Here is a 21,272-nt window from a genome sequence, read left to right as displayed (position 1 = left end):
CTGCCGGCTGTTGTTTTTTTTTGGGGGGGGGGTTTTGATATTAGCGGTACTTGCGAGGGAAGCGTGCGTGACTGTGAGCGGGAGAAAGTGTGTGGACATGTGTGTCTTCAAGTGTGTGTGTGTGTGTGTGTGTGTGTGTGTGTGTGTGTGTGTGCGCGTGCGCACGGGTGTATTCGACATAGCTTTACAGTCGGTCTGCATCCTCTTACTTCGTATGTGGAGTTTTCCTTGAGCTGGGACGCTGCTTGTGCTAATTTGCATATTTTGAACATTTGAACGCAACACGTGATCTGACGCGCACTGAATCAAGTTCACGATTTCGTCTCGCACTGGAGGTGTGTGAGCGCGTGTGTGTGTGTGTGTGTGTGTGTGTGTGCGCGGGTGCGTGCGTGTGTGCCCGCGCGTGTAGCTGTCTCACGCGGGAAAGGATGTTGTTCGTCAAAGACTACACTTTCATTCAAACTATCGTTTTGTTCACATCTGCGAGGAAGGTTTCCCTCTCTGGTTTGCTTGTCAGTCTCCAAGATTACGCAGAAACCACCAAGCCGAGTTTTATGAGCCTTGAAGGAGTGTGAACCGCCCTTCCCCCCCACAAAAAAGTTGCTCGGGGCATTTTATTTATTTATGTGTGTGTGTGTATACACATACATATACACGTACACATACACACACACACACATATATATATATATATATGTGTGTGTGTGTGTGTGTGCGCGTTTGCGTGTTCGTTAACCTCCAAGTGACTGTAATGTATTTAACTTTTTACTATTCTTAGCATTCATATTGTTTTTGCACAATTTGCAGACAGACAGGCCACTCCAACACTCCTCACAGATCTTGCGTCTTTCTTCCACAAAATATTATAGTCGTCATATATGAGTGTTGTCTGTTGTGAAACTGTGGTCCCGGTAATGACGGGCAATTTTCCCCCAGTGTGGGACAAATAAAGGTTATCTTATCTTATGACGTGAAAAGTACATAAAGTATCCAAAATGGAATCACATTTTTTCATGTCCTGCTTGGAGTGAAACCTCTCTCCAACGATTGTGCCCATCCGTCTGCTGTTCTTAGGAGGAATTTAGAAGCCCGACTTGTTTGTCCCTCATTCGCTTTGCCTGCGATGTGTTCATTCCCGATTTTCCCGTGGTGTCATTCAACAAATGAACTGTTAACTTCTACTTGAGGTGGCAGAATGCTCTCTGCGGCGTCTTTGTCGTGCAGGCAAGCTTACGTCTGGTTTCCACTTGAGAATATTAATTCGACACTTTGTCCTCGCGGCGATGCCAGAAAACGGAAAGGGGATTTCGCTTTCCAATGTTGATTCCCTTTTAATGTGAATTTTATTCAAGCCGCTTCGCTGCCTTGACTGAGTCAGAGAGGGGAGAGTCGTGGGAGATTGAAAACAGACATGGAACGATTGCAGTTTCATACTTATTGCCTATCAAACGTGTGTTCTGAGGATTATTTTCAAATGGCGTATTTTTCTCTTGTCCGTCTCATGTTATATATTTCAATGTAAATGACAATATTCACACGCATGTTGTTTCTTTTAAAAAAAAAAGAGATTCTGTATTTACTGTTGCCGGATCCAAAACTAACTACGTGTGATATTCCTTCAAACTATAAATTTCACTTGCTACTTGCACACACACACACACACACACACACACACACACACACACACACACACACACACACACACTGAGAATTTCCCTCCAGTACGGTTTGCAGACAGATCAGGCATTTTGACAATTCAGTTGTTGTTAATAATTAAAGAAAAATCAAGCTCAGAAGTCAAGCTGCAGTAGTCATCAACAAATGAATGATTAACAGAGATGACTGCTTGCTGGACAGCGGGGCACGTGCTTCGCTGTGGTCTGTGAAATTTAAGTGTGTGTGTGTGTGTGTGTGTGTGTGTGTGTGTGTGTGTGTGTGTGTGTGTGTGTGTGTGTGTGTGTGTGTGTGCGCGTGCGCGCGCGTGCGATTCCTCTTGAAAATCTCCTCTGAGCTCCAACCGCGGACGACACAATGGCCTCCATCAAGTACTTTTAATGTGATGCTGCTGTTTCTTTTGCCTTCCCTGTTGAACGTGTGTGACTTTTTTTTCCAAGATGTGCCAGCTGTCGGCCAGACTGCCGCCGCGCGTCGAAATGGGTGCACAATTTTGTCATGCTTGTGATGCCATACTGTTTTCACCGGTGCGACATTTTTAACTGATTCCTTCCCTCTGCCCCCTCTGCCCGCCTGGACGCTGACCCCCTGCTCTCCTCGCCTCTTAACACCCTCTCGACACTAAAGTATTATCCTACTCACCTTCTAAACAATGCCCTAGTGGTAAGTCCTGTCCCTATTCATTCAGCATTCGTCTTTTTTGTTTTTGTTTTTTTTTAACATTCTATTATTTTTATTTTATTTTTTTATGTCTTTTTGTTTTTTGCGAGTGCGCGTGTGTGTGTGTGTGTGTGTGTGTGCCTGTGCCTGTGTGTGTGTGTGATCATCTCTCGGGACATGCTGACCTGCAGCAGGAATGATCGGCTCATGCACAAAAGCACTCACGTTTTGTCCGAATTTGCTTTGGCAAGTCACTTGGTATAGGCGCAAAGGGTCGGCGCACGTTGCAATTTCGGCTCATCAGAGTCCAAAACAGGATCAAACCTAAGCGGTCCTCTCACGTGGTCTGAGTTTTTCCGTTGGGATGGAGTTCATGGTTCTGAAGTCATCTTTGCTCTGCGATACGTACATGAAATATCGCCATAGAGCACCAGTCAGTTTTGGAACGATAATAAAGCCATTTGCTGATGATGATGATGATGATGATGATTTGTTGGTATGCAATGGTATTGCATCATACCGGCTCATATTTTAGCGAGACATTATTTCCTTTCTGAAAGCAATATTTTTATAGTCATGGGTTGTATTGGATGCCGGTCTTCAAATTTCCATTGAGGCCTTCTTATTTGAAACATTGAATTCGCATCGGATGATTGATGCAAATTCACGCAGCAATGCGGATGAGCTGGAACGCGATCCTGCGCGACTTGTCATTATGTAGCGCACACTGTCGTGTATGCACTTGAAATATTGACAGTCGACGTGGAGCGAGAGAGAAGACTGAGATTGCTTTTCGGTACCAGCCTACAGCAAACACTCGTGTGTTGCTCCAAGAGGAGGCATTGTATTTTTCTTCCATCCCCGGCAGACGTTATCACCCTTTTCGAGAGCAATGTTGTGAAAGAAAACAGCAAAACATTATTCCGAGTGGCCAGCCTGAGAAAGCATGAGAACACACATAGTTTCCGATGATTTCAAGGAATATAATCCATATGGCGGACTTCACAAAAAGATATTTTCATATGTGTCAAATACTTAGCCAGTTTCCGGTTGGACCTGGAAAAGAAGTTAACAGCTCTTGAGTGAATTCAAATTGAGGAAATAAACCCTTTTTTTTTTTTTTAATTTCTCAAATGTCAGCGGATTCGCTGCCCATTTCACGTTCCCGCTCCAGATGCACAAGGTGGTTTTTGTTTCAGGTTTTATGGTCACGAATAAAACGCCCACACGTACATACAGAAAACATTTCATGAAATGCACCCCGAACGCCTTGGCCACCCGTTTCCAGCTTTGCTTGAAAATCGTCTTCGCGGGAAAATAGGCAATTATTCGCCGCTTGCTTGAGTAGTGCGTTCAGTTTGACCCGAGTGTGTGTATGCACCAAAAGGTTCATCATATGGGGGGAGACCAATGAACTTATTGTAGATGTGATTGACGGGTGGGGCTGATCTATTGCGCTCCTTCATAACCAAGTCGTGTAGGCGCCCAGGGTGAAATCGGAGTCCCCGATCGGTTGCGTCACTCACTGTTTATTGGCACGGACGTAGCGCTGTCTCTTTTCCCCTGATCACGGGACCGCAGCGGGTCAAAATGGCCACGCTGGACGGCAAGGACGCTCGGACTTATTCGTTCGTGCCGCAGCCCGCCCTCGGCTTCCGGCAAAGATCAACACATTTAAAAGCGGCTCTTGTCTGTTGACGCTTCAGATGTGGTCCTTGTCGTGTTGCCATGTATCCCAAACTCGGAACGTTCGTAAAAAATTGATGGTATTATTTGTGGCATTAATGAGGTGTTTATGACTCTGTTATTACCCATTGCGACAAGCAGAGATGCCTCGAAGTCGTTTTTTTTTTTTGAGGAGTTGGCGGACTCAATTTGGGGAAGCTTAACTCTCCCGTGACGCGGCTCCAGTGGGGGAGCATTATCTCGCTTCATACACGGAAGCAGGAGTTCAGAACAGGTTGCTGTGAAAAATCGATATCACAAGCAATGATGAATTGAATTCCAAATCATTCCAAAACTAGTTGTCCATCCATTCGTTCCGTACACGTCATCGTACGATGAGGGAATGAAACAATCGACGGCTGACATAAATGTCCGAATTGTCCTTGCCATATTTTGCACGGGATATTTTTGCCGGTTACCATGTACAATTTTTAGCGGCGAAGCCCTCGAAACGCCGACTAAACTCTTTTGTGCGCCGTCATGGTTTGAAATAGCTAACGCACCATCCGCGCCATCGCTGGCAAAATTTGAAACAGCCGCACGCAATGACGTAGCGTTTGCGTCTTCGCCCCATTCGTAAAAGGAGCATGTCGTTTTTTTTTTTTTTTTTTTTATCTCGAGCTGCACACATCGTGAGGCAGAAGAAGTGACTGCGTCTAATTCGGTATCGGCACAGCTGTCCCGGCGCCCGTGGAGAATGGATTCCTCCCGCTATTGCCACGGGAGGCTCCAGCCAAAATGAACGGGAGGAGATCCAGCGTTGTGTGCTTGTGACTGAACGGAGGTCGTCTCGCACCGCCGTGTGTTTGTGTTTGTGTGCGAGGGTGTGTGCGCGCGCGCGCACGAGCGAGTGAGAGCTTGCACGTGTGTCCCTTCCCCTTTCCTCCTGTCACCTCTGGCTTGGATTAGTTTTTGGCCCAATCCCGGCGCTGCCCACAGGCCCAGTGAGGTTCTGCGGGTCGGTGATATGTTGTGCTGTTGCTATGGCAACAGAACACACGCACACACACACATACGCCCGAGCGCTAAATTACATAATTGAGCTACCATATACGAGGCACGACTAAATAGTTGATGTACACAATATGGGAAGAGCGAAAACGGGGGGCGGGCGTCGACTCACAAGCCGCCTCCACAAAGCGGCCCTGTACCAGAAAATAGAAATTCTGCGGTGAATATTTGAGCGCTTCGTCATAAGTGAGCCCCAGCCGCCGCCAGTACAGGATGTTCTTTCCTCAGATTTTGAATCATAAATCTAAATAACAGCGCGGCCATTATGTGCGTATTTGGAGCGCCGAGACGTCCAATCCGATGGGGCGACTGAGGACAAGGTGCTGGTGGCGACGCACACGTGCTGTTTATGAAGGATGGAATCATCCGTGGCTGCGTGAAAGAGGGAGGGGCGGCTTGGTTACGGGACAACTGCACGTGCTCACATTTCAGTGGGGAAGCCACAAAGGCCCCCTGTCGCCGAGGGCTTCACTTTGCCTTCCTTCCTGTCTTTCTTTCCTTCTTTCTTTCTTTCCTTCTTTCTTTTTTTTTTTTTTTTAAAGTTCTTGCAACTGTGAGACTGGAGTGGAAGTCATGTGTCATTCTCTCGAGCTCAATTTATTGTCCGAAGCGAAAGCGAGAGTGAGGTTGCTCGTGAGTTCTGCGGAAAAGTTTGGCTCGCTGTGAAAGTGAACCCGGAAGCTGGGAGACGACGACGCGTGCGAAAGTTGCCGTGGTTGAACACTGGAAAAGCCGTCTTCAACTTTGTCCGCGTGACCAATGATCATTGAAATAAACAGAGACAATTGGAAATGACAAATGGAAATCGCAGTGGGCCCTTGCATGGAAATGAGAATCATTCCCAAAAAAGCGCTAGATGGCTTTGCGTCGAATGATTGGGAATTTTCAATCCATCTCTTTGAAATCAAAGTGTCATAAAACGAAGTGGTGGCAACCGTCGTCCCCTTTGCTCTCCTTCAAAGGCGTGTGGAAATAATCTTTGAAAAAATTTGATCTCGATCCCAAATTGGAATTTCTTTCTCTTATGAAAAATTGTGATTTTTATTTCTGTATTTATTTGGTTTATTGTCGAGACAGTAGTAAATATTTTCGGATGTCCTACCGGTAATTCTATTTTTTTTAGTCTCTCTTTGTGAAGCAGGTCAAAACAAAGTTTCTGCGAGTCACCAAAGTGGACTTTGCTTATTTCGTTCAAACGTCGCCATTTTGTTTTGTCCTTCGGGGCTAACTGGAGTTGCCACTGAGAAAATCTTTGGCTTAGGCCGGATTAACATGGCAGATCAACGTTCCAAATTGCAATTTCGTCCTTTTTGGGAATCATTTAACATTAACGAGCCCCACCTATTTGTGTTGACGTTCATGGCCCGCAGAAAACAACCCAAACTGTCCATCGTTGACTCCGCAAGCATCAAGTCTGTGAACAGCCACACCGACTTTCAGCCGTAACGCAACGACCAGGAGTCAAATTCTCCCGCGGGTCGCCCGCAGCGCTGGCGCGTTCTGCCCTGTGTCAAATCGTTGGCCTTTTGTCGATTTTGTGCTTGATTTTTTTACCTCACGGTTGTTGGAAGAAGACAAACACATACGATTGTGTCACTTGAGCGCAAATCCTGCCTTCAACGCAATTTGACGAAGTCACTGTGACATTAAAAAAAAAAAAAAAAAAAAAAATGTTGCATTGCGTGAAGGACAGCCAGGAAAATGCGAGCGCGCTTGCTTTGTTCTCGCTTTTGACTACGTTTGAACAAACGCCAGCATCGGCAAAAAGAACAAATGTTGACAGTAATTCACCCTCTGCGCTTTCTTCAATCCGTCGCATTTCTGACAAAGTGCACGTCCCGCCCGTCTGTCTGACCTATATCTCCCCGCAACAGCTAAATATACATCCAGTAGACCCACGCATTACAAAGCTTCCAGATCGGAGACAAAGGTTTGCCTGTGCATTAACGGGCAGCTTGCTCTATTGGCCTGCCACAGGTTGACAGAAATAGATGGCGGCGTTGTTTCAAATCAATGGCGGCTCATCAACTCCGACGGTCCGACCGCCGCTGAATTCTCTTCAAAACCTTGTCGTGCCTCGTCGTCAAAGTTGCTTCCCGTTCTCCTTCCGCAGCTGCGCGATAGTCTCCCGGTTTACTGTCGAGGTTGCCATTTGCAGGCTTTAGAAAGTCAAGGGCCAACATTCCAGTTTTGAAGACACGTCACGAAGTCGGCAAGGAGAGCGTCATCGCGCCAACGGTCAAATGCTCGGCGCGGTTTAAATTTCCATTTTTAATTCAGACCTTCAACTTTTCTTATTTGTTCGAATGAGTTGCTTTCTCCTCCCCGAAGCGGCGACAATGCGGTCGGATGACTTTTTGCGCACCCGGTGAAACCTGCCGCCGAGGCGGTTGCAATCATTTTTCGCCCTCTTTGGTTGGGGAGTCGGGATGAAACCTGAGCTCTATTTGTCTCCGACGGTCCGACCGCCGCTGAATTCTCTTCAAACCTTGTCGTGCCTCGTCGTCAAAGTTGCCTCCCGTTCTCCTTCCGCAACTACACGATAGTCTCTCGGTTTACCGTCGAGGTTGCCATTTGAGGGCTTTAGAAAGTCAGCCGCCAACATTCCAGTTTTGAAGACACGTCACGAAGTCGGCAAGGAGAGCGTCACCGCGCCGACGTTCCAATGCTTGGCGCGGTACAAATTTCCATTTTTAATTCAGACCGTGTGATGTTCTTGTAAACTTTTCTTATTTGTTCGAATGAGTTGCTTTCTCCTCCCCGAAGCGGCGACAATGCGGTCGGATGACTTTTTGCGCACCCGGTGAAACCCGCCGCCGAGGCGGTTGCAATCATTTTGCGCCTTCTTCGATTGGGAAGTCGCGGCAGGATGACATCACGCATTGAGGCCGCCCGTTAATGTCAAAGCGTTCATCATCTTTTCAGCGCTTCTTTGGCTCCCAAATTGAAGTTGAGGTTAGCGAAAGAGGCATTGATTGGCTCGCTGATTGCGTTTCGACTTTCCAGAAGTTTTTCCTGCGCATCCCGCATGACCTCATGCGTCCGTTCCAAAAGGCGGCCCGGGGGCGCGCGGCGCCGCCGCACGTGCGGGCCTTTGAATGCGCGCCGCACGCGCTCGTTATCACGTGACCTTTTACAGCTTTTTTAGTTGATGTTCGCTCGGGTCGTCAGCATTTTGCTTCTCTTTGATCCCGAGCCGTGAGAGCGAAACGCCGCGGACTCTCCTAGGAAGGCATTTATTGGGTTAATGTAGGAAGGGAAAATCTTTTTCCTGTCTTGGGGGCGGGCGGAGGAACGTTGACGCTCGGAGGCTTATGAACCCGCAAGTCAAACAGTAATGAAAACAGTTGTGACCTGATTTGGAGAGCTGGGAAACAAGACGTAAAGGGAAGGCCAAAAAAAAAGGGAGGGCAAAGAATGACGCGCACCACCGTCGCTACACGCGCGCTTGCCTTTTGTCTCTTGCCGTTTCTTTTCTTGTTTTTTTTTTTTTTTTTGCTTTCTTCAGCTCAATTGTTTTCCCCTTTCTGTCCATGTTAGCTCGGCTCTCTTTTTTTTTTTTTTTGCTTGCTTCAGCTCAATTGTTTTCCCCTTTCTCTCCATGTTAGCTCGGCTCTCCGTCGGTGTATCTAACAGGGCCGCCCTTGTCCGGTAAAGACGAGCTGTCACCCCAGGGAGCGAAGCGCTCGCTCGAGCTGGCTCTTTGGAGCAGGAAGCTGGCATCGGGCCAAGGGTGGAAAGTCTATACCGTGTTGCATAATACAACATATCTTCACCTCAGATGAACTCGGAGGAGACCTGGCAGCTGCGAGCAAACCGAAGGTCCAGAAGGGACCTTTCGCACCGTTCAATCATGCCCGTCCGTCCGCGTCTGCGGAAGTGTATGTTTGTTTGGCATTTGGAGTGTTGCTTTTATGGTTCTTCTTGCGACTTGCCAAATGGACCCTCGTTTGGTTTCTTTGAAGGATCAGAGTGCGAGTCGCGTGAAGGAGGCCGAGCGGGGCTCGGGGTTGTGCGTGGCTCGCTCCCTTTGACTGTGGCGGCCAGTCACGACCGTCGCGCTCCGACCCCCGCTTCAGAAAGAAACCGTTGAGGCCCAAAGCAAAAGCTCCTCCAAGATCAGTGGAAACTTGTATCGAGCAATGGAAATTTCAGTGCCGAGTGAGAATTTGGCAGCAGCGCCGAGATTGAAAACCAAGATTGATCAGATTTATCTCTGTCTTGAGAGTCTTTTGCTTCGAACATTCATTACAGTCAACAGATTTTGCTTCAGTTCCCGCCGTCGGCTACCGACTGTTCTTATTTATGGACGCGGGAACTTCCAAAGTCGAAAGTCCTGGAATTTGAGCTTCGGCCTAAGCGACTCTGCTGTCGCTCTTGTCACAGTGAGGTGAAGAGTCGTCCTGCGCCAAAGTCACGTTCGTCATCGGCGGGTCTTGCGAGACCTCGGCCCAGAGAAACTTGCCAATATTTTGCTGCTTGGGGCTAGTCTTAATGTCGTCGCAAAACGGATAGCCTCCGGGCTGTAGTTTGGACATCACCGCGTTGAACGAGTGAGGCCGATTACTTTTTGGGGTTTTTTTTTTTGTTTGTTTTTTTTGGGCCGTTGACTGAAAACATTTGGGTTTCCCATCAAAAGAGGACTTGGAAGGAGCGATCAGCTATTCAGCTTTCATTTCCATTTTCCGTATTTATCGTCGAAGACGCCACTGAGATGAAATAGCCTTTTGTTTCAAAGCCACCGATTTTTCATGTGAGCAAAAGAATTGGAACAGCTGACTGGCAGGTGTTTTTGTGATTGAATGACATCAATAATTCAAACAAGAAATGGCACCAAATGTGGACGCTCGGTATCACGTTTGATTTGGTTTATTGTCTTTGTCTTAAACGGTGTCACAAACTTGATCACCGGCGAGCTTTTTGAGCAAAGAAGCAGCAGTTTTGAAGTCGAGAATAGATGGAATATCAATCAATCAATCATTGCACAAACCTTGGCCAGAGTCAGTCAGACCATTTACTGAGAAAAAAAAAAGAAAAAAATCACCGGTGAAAATGTAATCCCTGCGACAAATCCATTTATTCACTTCACGCTCTGTAATGTAGATTCGATCAACTGGGAAGTCAACCAGTGTGGATTTTGGGGGATTCCCAATTCTGAGAATAATATTCCTATTCGACGGCGCAAACGGAGGAAAAATGTGGTCCCGCACGGTTGGCGGGCGAACAAAGGTCGGGGGTGACGCCGCTGTCAGTCGCCTCCACCGCCACATCTTGAGATAAAATCCGAAAGTGGGCTCATTATGGTCATCATGTGGAATAAGCGCAATCATCGTCATCATCCGGCACCTGCGGCTCGAGGGTCGTCCGCCACACGTGCGCGTATGTAAGCGGGTCATCCGTTTGGGCTTTCGTCTTGTTTTTCCGCCCCTTTCAATGCCCACACCTGAATAAAACTATTTCGAAGGAAGGAAAAGTTAAGAGTCACGCGGGAACCACAAATTGGCCGTATATTGCAGCCAGATTTTGGAGATTTACGATGAAAGTGAATCGAGGGACGTGTGGGCGGGAATTCAAAGGTGCATGTTTTTTTTAATACTTGGAGGAGCTGAAGGCCTTGAGAATGGAGTGGAAAAACTAAAAAAAAAAAAAAAAGAACGGCTGTCTTATTTCTTTGCTCGGGGAAAAGAGATTGGCGGGAAGAAGGGAGGCGCGCTCGTTTTCATAATCAAATTAGACAGGCGGCCGCTCTTTATCTCTTTTTGCGTTTGTTTCTTGCCGCACAATTAGTGTGATTTACTCTCCATCAATCAGTGGATGACGCGTTTCAACGCATTTCCAAAGTATCGAAAACAAACTCTGTTGCTGTTGCGTGATTAAAACGGACGAGATAGGCCGGTTGTATTTCCCAGGTCGCGTCGGAAGGAATGCAAATGCATCACAGCGAGATCGTGCTAGTTTGGAGCGCTTTGTGTCGCCAAGCCTCCGGAAACAGGAGAGACTTCAATTTCCACAAGTTACACAAAAGAAACCGGCGTGTGCCGCATACGGGCCGCACAAAACGATACCTGACACCGTTGGACTATGGTTGACATTTCAGAGGACACACAAGTACCAAAGCTTTTGCTCAGAAAAAAAAAAAAAGTCGCCATATTTTGGCCTCTTTAACAAGGGGGAGCTAACCAGCACCACCGCAAAAATCTCCCTGCCTTTTTGTTTGCGCGTCTGGATGTGTGCGTCTCTCGCTGTGCAGAACCCGTTTGGCATTTTTTGTTGCGAGGGACGTACGTTGCTGGTGGGACTTTGGCCCGCACAATCCCTCCTCTGTTAAAACAATGCGGCAGTTGTCCTCCGTAACCTAATTACTCCCTCCAGGGGGAGAAAGGCAACAGCGGCAAATCCCATCGTTAGGGAGCTCCGATCTGAGCCCTTCTGCAAGAAAAGGCCCCATTCAATTCGTGCACCTCGGCGCAACGTTTGATATTTTTTCCGGACGTGCAATTTCACCGGCGCAGATGTTCAATATGCCCTCGAGTGGAGTCAGATTCTTCTTTCGCCGTCTGTGATTATTGCTGCTGATGTCATCGTGAAGTTTCTCAAATTTTGGGCAACGTTGGAAGAGTGGCAGTGAGATTATGCTGGCGGAAGTGGCCCAAATTCCGTTTTCTCTTCATTGATTATCTTGCTCCATATAAAAAAAATATATATATCCTGAAACAATCTTGTTGAAATCGCCAATAGGGCTGTCCCTATACAATTGTTTTCATTTCCGAGAAGATAGCGATATTGCCAGCCGAGTACTGCCTGATACCGATATTACCAATCCGTTGAAATGATTGGTAATAGTCAGCCTGCTGTGGAAACACGCCATGGCTTCGCTCAGAGTTTGTCTCATGATCACCTTTCATTCCGAGAACCCTCTGTTTCTCTGATCCCGTTTGATTTACACTCCCCCTCCCCCCAAAAAAATAAAATTAAATTTGAAGTGAACAGACCACAAAATATTTCAGCTTTTTTTTTTTTTTTAAATGAATGTCAATGTGTTGCAATTAGCAACGACAGTCCTTCTTTCAATTTTCTTGGCCTCTTCCTGTCATTTCATTTCCCCGTGGCCTTTATCAGGGCTCGTGCAGACACATGCAACCACACCTCTGCTAAATATTTGCCCCCGGTTGGTGTTTTGTATCCCCGTGGAGGGAAGGGCGACGAAGCGAAGGCCTACGGGCTTCCCATTTGGCTTCCCGCTTTCGTCAAGATTCATACAGGCGATAGCCGGAGATGCTTCCCGGGTTTAATTAACGACCACCCCCTGCTTTCGAGTCGCCTCCGATCGAACGGCTACTTCGGAGAGGAGGGCCGTGCGGCGGAGGTGGCTGGCGCAGACGCGGAGGGTTGCGAGTGAGAGAGGCATTTGCATAAAGAGCAGGGCAACGTGCCCGGCGGTGGACGAGGCTGGCATCGCGCCTTTCAGACTGGCACAGAGGAAAGACGGACAGAAAAAAGAGGGGGTGTCTGTCGTCAATAGTGCCTCCCTTGTTCGGAGAGAGGAGGTCCCTCGTTGTTGGCAGGAGCGCAGGCTTAAATCTCCAGTTGGATTGTGTGCGAGATTGTCCTTCGATTTGTCTGATTGCAAAGCGCTCGACGCCGCCTTGGTCGCGGGCTTTATTTTCCCGCGGCTTTTATTCAGGCGAGAGTGCGATTGTCGTTTTGCATGTGTCTCCGCGTTTATGGTCAATCAGCACACCGGGCGTCGGTGAGAGAACCGCCCGCCGCATCTCCGGCGTCTTGATAAGGTTCACAAAATCATTTGAGCGATCGAGCGTCCGTTCGAACGTCTCTTTTCAACCATTGACAAGTTGCACGGGGCCTCTACGGAGAAATGTCGGGCTCAGGACGAGCGCGCGCGGAGGCGGCCGACGACAAGACGACGCTGCCTTGTGCTCCTCTGAATGCAGGGCCTGTGCAGATGTTACGCTAGTAACGGAGACTCTTCAGTCTTGTCTGACTTGACGGTTGCCCCGAGGTTCATCGGCAATGCATGTACTGTGCATGATTCAAACACAAATACAAACACAAGCGATCCATCTTGCGATAGACATCAGATTCATTTGACATAAAGGCCTTGGTTTTATGGGTTCGACTTGTGCGAAAATAAAGACACGTCAATTCGGAATGAATGCAAACGTCAGTTTATTGATCTCCTCCCATGAGACTTTTCATGTTCCTCGAAACAACGACCGTACACATGTGGACGGCACTTCGTAAACACGCCAACTCACTAGCCGCCTTCAAAAAAAAAAAAATATTCACGTAGGAAAATAATTTTAAAATTCCGACCGACTGAAATAGGAGGTTTTGTTTTTTTTTCCCAAACTGCACCCTTTGCGGTTCGAAACTGACATTGTGCTACATTGTGACATTGATTTGAATTCGATTAATTGTTCCGCCCTATCGCAAACTCATTCCAACCTCGATTTACGCTTCTGTGGGTGCCTCAATGCACATTCTTCCTCTCGTCATACTTCATAAATCACTTGAAAGTAACCCAAAATGGATTTGATGACTCCTGGATGACGCAGAATACGGGATTCAGCAACGGTGGCTTTTAGTGGCTTAAGTAGTTTTAAGTCTTAAGGGGTCAGGGTCGGGCCGAGAAACTGCCGAATGCACAGTTACAAACTTTTAATGAGGAAAAGCATTTCCAACGTTAAAGCTGTACTTAAGGGTGGGGGTGGGGGGTGGGGCGAAGAAAAAAAGCCCAATAGCAACAGCGAGCGCTAAGTATCCATCAACGCGATGGAAAAAGAAGGTGTAATGTCTTTTCGTTGTGCTAATAGGGCGTTAATGCTCGCTCATAAATCAGTCAAACACCGTGCACCTCCAGAGTGCGGAAAGGTGGAGACAACGCCGCCGCGTTGCTCATTAAAAAGGCTCAAGTGGGCTTTTTCCACACGTCGCACGATGTGAGCGAGTCCGGATGAAGCTTGAGCTATCGGCTTGAGTGGGTGCACTCTCCTTATGAAACGGCGCGGGTGACGTTGGCATTCGCAAAAGTGAAGGGCGCTTCCTTCCGAAGCAAGTTCACACTTGAACGCGGGCTTATATTCCTTTTCTGAAAAATTTGAATTATGTACAAATGCGAGGCCGCTTCTGTTAGAACACGGCCCTCCTTTCGGCCCGTCGACTAATCGTCGTGCGCGTACTCCTGTGTGACCTCAAATGTCAACCGAGCATGATTCGACTGCAATAAAAAGTGCACTGATATAGTGAAGCGCTGATGTCAAAATCAAGGCCTGGGGGCCACATCCGGCCCCGTCGTGTCTTTTTATGGGCCCCGCGAAAGCAAATCATGCGTGTCAACTTCCAACTTGCTAAAATCCGAAGCGAAACGTCGGATTGTCTCGTGTAAGAAATAACTTTGGCATTGCGCAATCATTTTGTGACCCCGTTTACGCTCGCTTGAATTGAGCGAACTCTTACGGTTGACTCGTTTCAAAAGTAGCCATCCATCGACTTGTTGTGTACAGGAAATCACACGATGAGACGATGAAACGTTGCTCATAACGGCCCTCCGAGGGAAACTCGCCCGCGACAAAAATAAAATAGAATGAGTTTGTCACCCCTGTAGTAAAGGCTACCAAGAAAATCGCTTCTGACACTTAAGCTTTGATTGAAACGCGATCACATTTGATCAGAAGGGGACATTACAATAAATAATCTGAATGTTCAATCCTTTCTTTGTTGCAGGTCAGCCGCAATGTGTTTAGCGATTGCACAGCTGGTTTTCAGCAGAGTAGAAAATGAACATCCGCTGACGGCCAAATGCCGCTAAAAGCTGGCTGTGGCTTTCAAAGTTTGTCACATGTACCAGCCACTTTGGCAGGATTCGTATTTGGATCTTTTCGTTCACAGCCAGGAGTATTCCCCCCCCCCTTCCCCCCCATTCACAAGCGTTATATTTAAATGTAAAATGTTAGCACAACAAATCACATTGCAGTCCGTTGCGTAGTGGCGGCCGAGAGAGCAGCAGTCTGTTGGCCGGCACGCTGAGAAAACAGTCATGGCTGTCGTGACGCCGAGTCGGCAATGCGTGGCCGAGGCACGGACCGCAATCAAATCAGCTTACACTCTCTGGATCATAGAAACGAGATTCAGCCAATCACAAAGATGGCAAGCCTCGGTTTTGATCAACCGCTTGCGAGACAAGTATGACAGCAGTGCATCCTCATCAATTTTCGAATGTTTTGACCAAAGTTCCGTGTTTTTATGACCGTTGGCGCTCATCCGTCGTGGATATGCGGCTTTATTAGGTGGGGCTACCTACTAATAATGCATCCTAATAATAATCATCATCATAATAATGGATGTCAGAGGTCAGTGTGTGTTCCTCTCGTCCAGCGAGCCGCACCCTCCCTCCACAAACCAAGCAGGTACTCCATAGACACACGTTGTCATTCTTCACAGAAGGAAGCCCCCCCCTTCAAAAAAAAAGCATTCATTGATTTGGTTGATGTTCATTTCATCACAACTGGAACAGATCATTGCTAGTCCTTTGCATGAGTCTGGGTTGAATTCGTACGTCGCCGAATTCGCCCTGCCACGCGCAACCTGCCGCAAAATGCCACACTCGGCTTGATGGAGAAGGAAGTAGGACAAAGTAGGAATTTGAGATCCACAGCTTTCGGCGGGGCCTCTCTATCGGAGCGGAATGCGCCGTGCGTGCTTCTTCCTCCGTCGGTCGGACCGTGGACCACCCCGTGGCAAAGTTAACATGCAGACAACCGCAAATTGCTTGCAGATTTTTCACACGTAGCAAGGTGCGGCTTTTCTGAACTCGGATGAGTACGAGCCATTCAGGATGTAAATGCCTAACTTGCTTGCCACAGCAACAAAGAGCGCGGCTTGTTCTGGCCTACTTTTTTTTTCCGCCCCAACTTGAAAATGTAATCACGTGATGACTAACCAGAGTAGTAGTAGTAGTGGTGGTAAAGCCGGCCGTAAATACGCAAGACTTGATGCACAAGAAAACCAGTAAATACTTCAATCTGTTTCCCAGGAAAAAAAAAGTGAATCGTTTGTGGAAATGTGCACCAGTTACACACACCCGACTGGAGCCCTGCGCATCTCCACTCCATCCCGGTCTCCTCTGCCACCTTCTTATTTTCTTTTCACGGTTTGCCGTCAGCTGAGCTCAGGCTAAGGGGATGCCGTGTCATGCTCTGTCCACGGTCGGGGACACTCAGTTGGGGGGGGGCAGCAGAGCCCTACCAGCGCCACGCCGCGCTAATGAAGGGCCAGGCGTCTGCTGGGCCCTCTGCTCATGCGGGCTGCCTTTTAATTGGTCTAATGAGATGCAGCGCCACCTCAGTGCGGTCAGATGACACAGGAAGAGACAAAGCGGGGCGTCGAGAACCTGAAGTGAGGCATTATGGGCTACAAGATTGATTTTTTTTTTTTTTTTAACTGTCTTACAGTTGCCTGATCAAATAAAAGCAGGACGACCGAGAACATTGCTCTGAATTGATCTGAAAATTCTAAATTGGTTCAATATAACATCAAGGTTAGAATAGAAAAAGCACACTTGAAATAAACAACCGCCCAAAAAAAAGAATTTTTGAAAGCATTTATTTGGGCCTGCTTTAGTATTTGGCACGTTATTTGTAAACATTTTTGTTGTTGTTGTTGTTGTACGAATGGCATGCTCTTAAGTTTTTTTTTTTCCACCAATAACATGAACATATTTTGATTACAGACTTTCCGTATTATACTCGTGAAAAAATTGAATCATGTCATTTATTTGTGGGGGATGTTTCCACATATAGATGGCTAGGAAATGACCCCAAATCACGACCTATTTATACAGTCATATTTCACTTCGTCTGGAAAAAAGACACATTAATTTGCGAACAATGAAAAACATTGTGCGACAGATTCGAACGATGTAATTAAACGGAGAAGGTGACTGCAGCGAAATCTACAAACGCAGTCGGACTTTTTTTTTTTTTTCTCCTCCACAGCGAAAGAGTTAATCCCAAATTGGCACCCGTGTCTCGGTCAGACGTGCAGAGAATTTCAAATAAAAGAAGAAAAAGGGGTGAAAAAAGAAAAGAAATCACCTCGCGTCTTGAATTATCTTCGCGGACGCTTTGAATCCACCAAATATGAATTTTCTGACGAATGCAACAAAACGTGTGTTCGACGTGACATACGGCGCAGCAATTCATCCGCAGCAATGCAGATATATATGTCGATACTTTATATATTTTTTATTTTGTTTGAGACGTAGCGGTTTTTGGAAAAGGAGGGCTCGTGGCTGCTCTTGGCAAACGCAGCGCGGCGAGCGAGCTTTCGCTGGCTGTTCCCGTCCGAAACTGAATGCGCGATTCATTGGCATGACACACACATTGGGCACACGTTGCTTGGGCGTCGCGACGAGCTGACTGACAACGCTTCGATGTCGTTGCACAAATGGATCGCTTGCAAAAACGGTGGGTCTCTGGAAAAAAAAAAAAAAAAAATCGATGATGAGCTGTCAAAAAAAAAAAAAATCTGTATTGTATCCCCGTTCGCATAGATGGCGAATGTTTTTTTTTTTTTTTTGTCGTGGTCGTGGGCCCGGACTATTTAGACTCACACCCGCAGCTGCAATGAGTGCAAATTGATTTCATGACTTTTACGTTTTGAGTGTTTTTTTTTTTCTGTGTGTGTGTGTGTGTGTGAAAAGAACGCGAAGCAAAACCGGAAGTCCATCGTGTATGCGATTAAAATAAGCAGTCGCGTTATTTTAGTTCAAGAAAAAAAAAAAAAGCTCATGGTGGAAAATCACTTTGCGAAATTAAATCTTAAATCCAATTGCGTTTGGCCGAACGTAATTCCCAGGTAAAGAGATTGACCTCAAGTCACCTTGCATGTGTTGTTTCTATTGGCCCCTGGGAGCAGATTGAGTGAATCTCCCCTTTTCAAGTAAGGGGGGCCCCACATGAAAAGCAGGCACGCCGATCTAATGCTCACCCACGTAGGGTTCCGCTTTGTCTTTTTCCTCCCACAAGATTTGGCACTTTAAGATTTGTACTTGGGTGGTGTTTTCGGGCAACTCGTATGACTCAGGAGACTGACTGCAACCCCCTCAAAGTCAAATTTTTGTGACATTTGAATGGTGGCGTATTTGCATGTTGGCAGGGTCGCCCGGAAAGTCGTCATTTAAGAATCGCATTCAAGTGTCAATTTATCGCATGGGGCGATGAGTTCCTGGATTTTTGTACGGGCAAAAAAAAAAAAAAAAGAAAAATACAAATTTGACTCTGAGGTCACGCCACACGCATTTACGCAGAAACAAACACAATGAGACTTGTGAATCCCTTTTCCTCTATTGGCTTCCATTGTTGTTTTGTCTAATTTGGGATCAAGTCATCTGAGACTGAAGCCGAAGCCGAGCGAGGATGAATGTGGAGGTGTGATGAGTGAGAGTCAGTCAGTCAGTTCTCCGCCAGGCCCGTGTTGCCTCTGTGGCCCCGTGATGACGCTCGATCGGGTCTTCTGCTGTTTGGAATTGGAAGAGGCACGGTTTTATTCGTGGGACAATGACTCGCATTGTGCGTGTGCGTGTCGATTAAGTTCCTCTGTTTGCTTCATGTGCATTTATATTGATTAGATTACAATTTCAAGCTTGATGCAAGTCACAGCATGTGACCTCAGTGGGGATTTTTTGATTTGGGGAGGAGGGGGGGGGGCTTTTACAAGAGTCGGTAGAGTCTTAATGAAAATGAATCGCAGCGATTTGAGACATTTTGACATCAACAGGAAACCATTTGTAACATCAGATGTTTTTTTTTCCATAATTATTGGCTCCAGCAGTCTGTTGACCATTTTTTTTTGGTTTTGTTTGTGTCTTTGCAGTGGACCTTTTTTTTTTTTTTTTGGTTTGTTTGTGTCTTTGCAGTGGATAGGAAAGCATGCCAGCTCTTGAAAGATGAAGCCTATATGTTGTGTGTGTGTGCGTGCGTGATTTTCCTCATCTACGAGGAGGATTGAACGAGTAGCTGTCCGCAGTGCAGGTGCAACCCTGAGTGACTTGCCGGGCGGGTGATGAGGCAATATGGCAGCCGGCGCCACTTGCAGAATGGTTTCCCAAAATTGTCATGGGAGTTTGGAAGGATGTGTGTTATTTTAGGATTCAGAGGCGGCACATCACACTCTGCTGAGCATTTACCTCGTGCGGAAACAGCTGAGGCAATTTTGTTTTTGCCTCCCTTGTTGCCTTTCTCTCAAAAATCTGTGACCGTTTCTGCATTTTAGCGCATCCCCCAGCCCCCCCCACCCCCTCGACTGTATCGGTGCCTTGAAATCATTTCGCCGTTCATGCGTGTGTGCCTGGTGTGTGCGCGCAGTCAGAGCCGGGGTCGGCTCGGTTTGTTTCACCCCCCTCTTTGTTTGCTGTGGTAAACCCCCGAGCAGCTGCGGGTGGTGCTGGTCTGGAGGGATTCTGAAGCTGTGCGTCCGTCTCCGTGCCATCCTCTGCCAAGGTGGCATTATGCAAGCCGAGCGCCGGGTTGGGGGGGGGGGGGCGGGCGATGGCAGCCATACTAAAGATGGAGGCAGGCTGAGGGCTGCGGGGGGATCGGTGCAGGGGAAGACTTACTCTCCTGAACTTTGTCTCTGTGTCAGAGTGGAACTTGTCGATTTGGCAAATTGCGCGACGTTGGACAAGGCTGCACACTCTCTGGCAGCCCCCCCCCCGCCCCCCCCCCCTTCTCTCCATCTCATTGCCACCCTCCCTCCTCCTCTCCCACCGCCGCGCTCTCCCTCTGTCTCTCTTCCCTCCCTTTCAGCTCTTGAAGCAAACGCATTGGCTGAGCTACAGGCGTCGCGTTGCCAAATAGGTGGGCCTTACTTGTGCTGGCAAAGGCTCAAGCAATGGTTGGGGAAAGAGCGCGGCGAGGACGAGAGACGGCGAGCGGGAAAACGGAAAGAGAAAGAGAGAGAGAGTTGGAGAGAAAAGGGGAAAAAAGAAGCGGCACTCGGCTTTGCCAGCGGTCGTATGCGCTCGTCCAACATTGATTCGACTCTCCTTTCCTCCCTCCCTCCCCACCCCATTCTGTGTTCTGCTCTCCCTGCCCCCCCCCCTTCGCCTCTCTGTGTATGTATGTGTATGTGAGTCTTGCACCGGGCCCAGGGATCAGAACAGACACCACTTCCAATGACTTCTTGCCAAGGATTTTTTCCAAGGTTTTTTTTGGGGAGGGGGGGCACAACGGATTGTTGAATTTTTAAGTGCATCATCTCAGTTTTTTTTTTTTTTTTTTTTTAATCCCCATGGTGCATTACTGTTACTAATTCTATTTTGCTGGACATTTTTTTTTTCATTCTCTGCTTTTGCCGAATGACCACCTGGCCAAGTTCCTATTTCAGTGAAACCTGAACTTTTTCATCTCCTTAATTTTTTTTTCCCTAAAAAAAAAAAAAAAAATCCAACCCACTTCTTTTAGTAAGCAGTTTATTCTGCTAATTATTTTTGACATTCCCTCTTTTTTTTTTTCTCTTGCCATTAATTCTCCACTCTTTGCCAAACCAGCACTTGCTTTACATCGGGGAGCGCAGGAGGGGAAAAAAAAAAAACTGTTGCAGGAGATTTTTTTTTTTTCTCCACTTTTAACGCTGTGCCAAATTTATGATGAGAGTGCAAAATGGTAACTACCAGGCCGTCTGTCTTCTTCTAGCTGTGTGGTGTTCTGTGACAATTTCTGTCCGCTTTCAGTTTGTTGTGAAAATGTGAGTCTGCTCGGAGCTCCTTTGCATGATAGCGGAGACAGGAAATGCTATGGCTGATCTTTTAGCGGCACATTTCAACAGTGGTCTTGCGGCGGCAAAACTTGGCGGCGGTGAGCGACCGGTGCGTTGCCACCCTGGCGCGGGAACGCTATGGCAAGATCTGGGCTTTGTTGCCCACAGATATGTAGTGAAGGTATTATGGGCGAACGGAATAACTTCTCTTTTGCTGCACAAACTGGCACCGGCTCACATTTTCCCGGTTTTGAAATGACTCATTTTGTATTTGCGTCTTTATTGTTTATTTGTGTCAAAGGAGATGCTTTTTTTTTTTTTTTCCATTGAAAATATGACCGTTTTTAATTTTGCTTCCATTACTTGAGAGTGTTTGATTTGAAATGAAATGCTCTTCAGCGATTTGGACAATGCTTGCAAAAAAA

General features: G+C 47.2%; 1 protein-coding gene across 8 annotated transcripts in view; it reads left to right on the top strand.

Annotated features, from left to right (window-relative positions):
* The window catches only part of nfixb (nuclear factor I/Xb), a 128,593-nt gene that overhangs the window by 35,079 nt on the left and 72,242 nt on the right, over window positions 1-21,272 (top strand). For 3 of the 8 annotated variants that reach the window (XM_019893500.1, XM_019893501.1, XM_019893504.1), the window contains one exon: window positions 2,302-2,337. The exons of 4 other annotated variants lie outside the window; for them this stretch is intronic. In XM_019893500.1, coding sequence (XP_019749059.1) covers window positions 2,302-2,337 — 36 coding nt within the window. Of the gene's footprint in view, window positions 1-2,301; window positions 2,338-19,992; window positions 20,754-21,272 lie in introns of those variants that run through there. One more of the 8 variants, XM_019893507.1, reaches the window with a different exon arrangement.

The sequence above is a fragment of the Hippocampus comes genome, unplaced genomic scaffold (assembly GCF_001891065.2).
Source record: "Hippocampus comes isolate QL1 unplaced genomic scaffold, H_comes_QL1_v1.1 scaffold23, whole genome shotgun sequence".
Classification (NCBI taxonomy): Eukaryota; Metazoa; Chordata; class Actinopteri; order Syngnathiformes; family Syngnathidae; genus Hippocampus; species Hippocampus comes.
Note: the sequence above shows the minus strand (reverse complement) of the source record. Positions and strands in the feature narration are given on the sequence as shown.